Source organism: Porites lutea, chromosome 10, assembly GCF_958299795.1.
Source record: "Porites lutea chromosome 10, jaPorLute2.1, whole genome shotgun sequence".
Lineage (NCBI taxonomy): Eukaryota > Metazoa > Cnidaria > Anthozoa > Scleractinia > Poritidae > Porites > Porites lutea.
Genome location: NC_133210.1, coordinates 2607521 through 2613990, shown reverse-complemented (window position 1 = coordinate 2613990; position 6470 = coordinate 2607521). Strand labels below are relative to the sequence as shown.

Below are 6470 nucleotides of genomic sequence, written 5' to 3'. Positions count from 1 at the left end.
CTCGGTGAGTCTCTCTCGGTGACGTCATAGCTCACGGTAGAGTCCAGGATTGACCGCGCCGAGAATTCCTAGGGACTAGGCTGGAGAAACAGCATAACGCGAAAACTGATTTGTAAAGGTAGATTTCAAAGCTACAGTCAGAAATTCGGAAGCTTTTCTTTAGATGTTTTTAAAACAAAAAGTAGCTTAAAGTGTTCATTAATACATAACAAGACAATGAGGATGAAGTGTTAAGTTTATTTCATCCTGTTCAATCTTGCATTGCAGGGGATGAGTGCAGTTCAATAATATTTTTGACACGAAAACATTCCCCAGTCACAGCACATGACTAAGCCACCTGCCATTCTCCAACCAAACTGAGCAAATTGAAAAGTATGTTTATTTCTCTGCGAGACAAATAAGAAAGATTATTGACTGACGGCGAAAGAAGAGCAAATTAAAGCTGGCCTGGTGATAATCGCGGTCAATGTCCTGTTTAAATAGTGTTAATTATAGATGATTGCGTAGAATCTTTGTGCAGGTCCTTTTAGTATACACAGTGCATTTGCTCTTGACTCAGTGACTTGGGGCCAAATAGGACACATTTACGGAAAGATTGGTATTCAAGGGTGTTAATTAAATAATAAATAACGCCACAAATTTTGATAGAGTTGAGCAAAATCAAGGGTTGCATGGTTCGGTAAAACTTTCAATTAACGCGAATAACTCATAACTGCTTCTAGAAATTGTTAATTCGCTCCAATTAGATTTACGTTGATATTTAGAGCACTTGATATTTGATGACTAGTATGCCTACGCATACAAGCTCATTAATTTGTAAAACGCAAGATTACGATTTAACAGCTAGGTCTTTGTTAAGACGCAGTGCCAACGAAGACCCCTGGTGGTTAGAAAATAAGCTCACTGAGTACTGCAAAACATTGAAAATTTCCTGTTCGGAAATTTCAAAGGTGAGGAACTCGAATTTTGAATATGAAAAGCATATTCACAATTATCTGAATACCGTTTTCCCATATCCTATACCTGCGACTGGAAATCTCAAACTGATTCCAAATATGGATATGACAAACTTTCATTCTGTGGATTTAATTACTTTCCAGTAATTGCAAGATTTAGGCTAATACTTCAGAATTCAGGTAAGCTTCCGTTCGTTTCGGAGTTAAGGCTCACAGCGATGTCCTCAACGAGATTAAACTGAGTTTGTCTAACTTCAGTAGGACCCAAGAGGACATATCCATCTTTGAGAAGCTATGTTCAACAAACCAGATAGACAAGTATTAGTGTGAATTTTGTGTCATAAACGTTTTCTACGAATGCGAAAAAAGTTGCATGACCTGGCTATACCATTCGAGAATCAAAAACCCGTGTGCAGACGTAGTTGATGAAAAGTTTGAAAGCCGGTCCATCTTGTAATTTTGTTTACAAAAATGTAATATACTATCAATATATATGACACAAAATCGATCCACATTCAAGTAAAAAAATTAGTTTCTCGTTAAAATCCAGGTCATTAGCCAGAGCTATATGTTTTAATGCTTCTACCAATTGCTAGTGAATTGTTTGGAGAAACCACAGGGTTGCGAAAACTATTAGGGAACAAATCTCAAACAATGGGCGAACGACCAATCGGAGATGGGGTTCACAAATTTCAGTAAAACTCGACACAAACCAAGCCATTAATAAATTGTTTGAATTCAGTCTTGTATTGAAGTCTGGGTGTGAATATGCAACGTTCACCTGTTCTTCGGCTTGTCGTTCCATACCCTAACCTGGTACGTGGATACCTAAATGTTAGGTGAGGTTGATCTTAAAAATTAGTTTGTTGCAAAACATTTGTAGCTTTTTTTGACCTCAATTTTCTATTTTGTGGGCAGCTGGCATGCATGTTCAAGTTTGCGTACTTGTATCCGAAGGCAAGTTATGTCACAGTTCCAAAACAAATATCACCAAGGTCAACATTTAGAAGCGATAAACTGAAAATCTTAAAAAAAATTCGTACTCAAGAAAAAGGTGATGATTTACTGTTTTTTTTTTTAAACATATGATCTATACTATCTGCGTGAATCAATGACAATTTGGCATACATTTCTCGATATAACTAAATCTTAATAAAGCCTCTTCTCGCTTTCATTTCAGTCTGCTAGGAATTAATAACTACTGGTACGGACATATAGCCATCTAAATTAGGCTCATCTCGCTTAAAAAGGAAGTTGGGCTTTCTACAGCTAAAACATATTACTTTTCCACAGTCGCCACACGCTACAGATTGGATATAAATACCATGACCGAGTTAAAAGTTTCAATCATAGTCTTCTGTACTTTTTGGAAGTTATAATGAGTGACACTTTTTTATCGCTTGAATTTCAACACAGAAATTTCTTGAAATCATTTTTCTTTATCCCAGCGATTTCGCCAAATTTTTAAATTTGCTTGATTTTAAACAATGTCAACGTTATTTAGCATAAAGATGTTTCACTGAAACACCACAGTGTTATGACGATCAGTCGAAAGTTTTGATTTACTCGTATTCAGCTACGATATGGCTGATATTTAATGGCGAAAGAAGTTTGCGAAAACTCAAATGAAGACTGGTCAACTTCATATGTAATTTGTTTGGTTATCCTTCAAACGTAGAAGCTAGCAAACCTTTTTGGCTTGTTATTTTCGAGACGAAACACCTGACGATTAATTTTTTACGATAACAGTTGTTTTTCTTTGTTTTGAATATTTCGAAGAAAAACATTAGATGAAGATCAAGTGTTGATGAAATAGTATTCTTTCTATCTTTAATGATAATAGCCATTATGAGCGCGGTTTTTGATGATGCAACTCGGCTCATGTAAACTAGAAAAATTCCAGTTTTTTTTTCTTATGACGAAGACAATTCAGTTTTCTATATTTCTAAACATCAATCTTTGCCAAGTCGGGCGTCTTTCCAGGCCTTCTCGGTCAATGCATCTCAAAAACTCGCTAGGACATCCACGTGACTCAAAACGCATGGTCCGTGCGGAATAATGAGGCCTAGGGAGTAAGCAACATAGCCAGTGTACAGATCCCCCCCCTTCCCCTCAGGAAAAATCGGAGAAGGGACCCCAGTAGACTCCAGATACCTCAAACCCTCGCGCTTATTCGAACCGAAGTCGTTTCCCCTTGGATTTCCTTATTCATACATTAACTGTAATTTTACCCTAGGCCCTCGGCAACTCGAACTCCCCCGCCCCATCGGTACGTATACCTCCCCTGAAATCGAAATAATTTTTGTCTCCCTTCAGATCATTTCTATATAATTTTACCCTCGATAACTCGAAACATGTCGTGACAAGTCGGGAAAAAAGAATAGCGTACTGAAGTCTAAAACACTAAACAGTGTCAATTCTTTGTCTTTACCTTTATGTCACTCCAGTTCAAATTCAGTGTCCATCCCTGTTTCAAGCTTTGAGGCTTTTTTGTTTTTCAAAATATCAGTCTAGATCATCTGCTGCCCTTAAAGTGAAGTGTGCATGATACTTGCATTCCCTCCCCATCCATTTGCCTTATTTCAAGTTCTGAATGTTCATGGGTGTTTAAAAAGGGAACTTTATACACTTGTCGATTACTGACAAAGTATCTGTCACATTTTTATGCCCTTTAAGACTAATGATTTGTTTGGAAGTTAAAAGTATTTCCACACGACCTAGGACCAGATGGAGAAAAGTTTTTTCGGTCCCTATGGTAGCCTTAAGGAAAATTAATCTCGCTTTTAATTAATTATAGATAAGTCAAAGACAGTTCGTCTCTGTGTTTCACATTTGAACTGACTTTGTTATGGTCCATGGTAGATATAGACAACAAATATTAACTGAAAGTTACAGCTCGTGCATTTAGTTTCAATTGATATAACTGTCTTTTTCTATTACAGAGGATAACAAAGGTTTTTCAAAACAAACAAGAGCACAAACTCCACAAAGTCATTCCTTTTCATAACAACACAATAAAAACAACACGCTACGACCAGCGAAAGAATACAACACTGAACAATTCGGCGAGACACCAGGTCGCGATCACAATAAATATGGGCAACAGAAAAACAAAACTGAAGAAAGAGGAACTGGATGACCTGTTGGAATGCACTCATTTTTCGAAAAAGGAAATCGAGGACTGGTACAAAGGATTCATGAAAAGCTGTCCAGATGGATCTGTTTCGTGCGCTGAGTTTCAAGACATGTATTCAGATTTTTTCGAAGGTGACGCGTCCGAATTTGCAAACCACGTTTTTCGTACTTTCGACGCGGACAAGAGCGGCTTCATCGACTTCAAAGAGTTTATGTCCTCGCTGTCCATCACCTCACGAGGAAACTTGGAAGAAAAACTGGAATGGGCCTTCAAGATTTACGATGTCGATGGCGATGGGTTCGTTACCAAATCGGAAATGGAAGACATCATAAGATCAGTGTATAAAATGTATAATAACAGCCGTCTTGGAAAGAAGGAAACTCCACAGCAACGCACGACTAGAATTTTTGAAAAATTTGACGCCAACAGAGATGGTAAACTAACGATGGAGGAGTTTAAGTCTGGAGCAAGAAGTGACCCGTTTTTGGTATTGATGATGCAATACAAGTCACTGCACACTGATCGAAAAGATTCCGATTCTTCCGTGTCCTCTGACAAAAGCAGTTATTAACTTAGGACTTCGGGGTAGTTTAAGCTCCGTTGAAAAATTGGTGTATCGAAACGCTTGAACTTGTAGTTACTAATTCGACAACTCTTTAAAATAAGAGACAATAGCTGCTTTAGAATGCCTAAATGGTACGTAGATACACATATATGCGACTCGAAACCCATTACTTTAATGAGTTCTACGGTATGCTCATTTTCCTACTCAAGCATTAGGTGAGCCTGGGTGATATCGTGAAAACTCACGCGCGTGTCACGTGAAAGGATCGAGGTTCCACTGGCGAAAAATGTCTACGCATTCGCCGCGACGAAAATCACATGGTCAATTTCCGGCAAAGCCATTGGCTTATTCGAGGCAAAATCCCCGCGAAGTGTTGTCAAGATGAAAGAAGAAATGGCAACTTTTTTTGTCAGTGGTAGGCTTGGATAAAATCTCCTAGTAAAATGGCTTATTCTGCCTGCCGGCAGTGTCCGTAAAAATTGCTAATTCTCCTCAAAATTCTGCTCGGACACCCCTATTCTGCTCGAATTCTGCTCGGTATATAGAAGGAAACCTAGGCCTAACCCCTAAAAACTAATTAGATATTCACTATGTGTAGCAGCAAAATTGTAATTCATCTTACGTTTAATGTGGGTGAGTTGTAGCTATTAAATAATCAACAAATTAATTACAAGTTTCCATTTGTTTTTTATTTAGTTTTAAATTTTTCTTGTAACCGATGCATATCATTAGTGCCGCTGATTTTCCCTTATTCTGCTCAAATTCTGCTCGAAAATGCCTTATTTTGCCTTCAGAATGCTTGCCTCAAAAATGGCTTATTCTGCTCGAAATTCTGCCTGTAGAATTTATCCAAACCTGGTCGGTGGTGATCGAGATGCAAGAGCGATGGGCCGCCGTTTCTCATGGCGTTGGTCGCCGTTGCTCACCAGTTAAAATGGGGAGCTTGCTCGCATGCCATGCAGATCAGCCTGGCCAACGATTCAATGCAGCATACTATTGAAAACAATGTAATTTCACTTAAAACAATGGGAGAAAGAACTCACAGCTCTTAAATAGTACACAAAACTTAGCAATGCCTCATATTCGGTTTGGTCAAATATTAATTTACTTTTTCCTTTAGAAAGATTTTTCCCCTCGACATGTGAACTACTTACAACCCATTTAGTATTGCAGCTTGTTCTAAGGCCTAGGGTCATGATTATCAAACACCCTTTCCTCTGTCTGCGAGCCCCGCCCATGATCGTGCAACTGGGCCGCGGTTTTAAATGAAAATGCTTAACATTTAACATTCTGGTTCGATCCTATTAGACAACTCAGGTAGATTAAGGCCTGGGTCTAAATTATTTATGATTTTATGTACAGTTTCCAAAAACTATGGTTAAAGACATCCACGTTAGACGATTTTTGGTGAGGTAAACTAAACTTAAAAAACTTGAAAAAAGAAATTTAAATTATTTGGTCACGTGATCGACAACGCCCTCCATTGTTCGAAAATTAGAACCAACGATTCCCACCACTGGCCAAAGAAGTAGCTCCGCTTTCTCTGTATCAAAACATTGTCCTTACAAAGTGTCTACGAAATCAGCTCGGAATGGTTCGAAGCATTGCAGTTGGCAGGTGCAATTGGTGTTCACTGACTAGCGCCAGTCCTCCTCCAACTTAAATTATCGACAGGAGAAAGACGTTTATCGACGTCGCCTCATTCCGATTCTTTTTACACGAAGACTATTAGTAGCCACTTTTTGGACCTACTGAAGGAAAACGGTTTACTCTCTTTCTGGTGGGAATTTTGATTCAAAGGATTTCTCGATAA

General features: G+C 38.5%; 1 protein-coding gene across 1 annotated transcript; it reads left to right on the top strand.

The window, feature by feature from the left end:
• Window positions 1–3938: 3938 nt before the first annotated feature.
• On the top strand, window positions 3939–5309 carry LOC140950789 (neurocalcin-delta A-like). The gene has a single exon (XM_073400017.1). It carries the CDS (start codon window positions 4052–4054, stop codon window positions 4661–4663), a length of 612 nt encoding a protein of 203 aa, XP_073256118.1. The 5' UTR covers window positions 3939–4051; the 3' UTR covers window positions 4664–5309.
• The last annotated feature ends 1161 nt before the right edge of the window (window positions 5310–6470 follow it).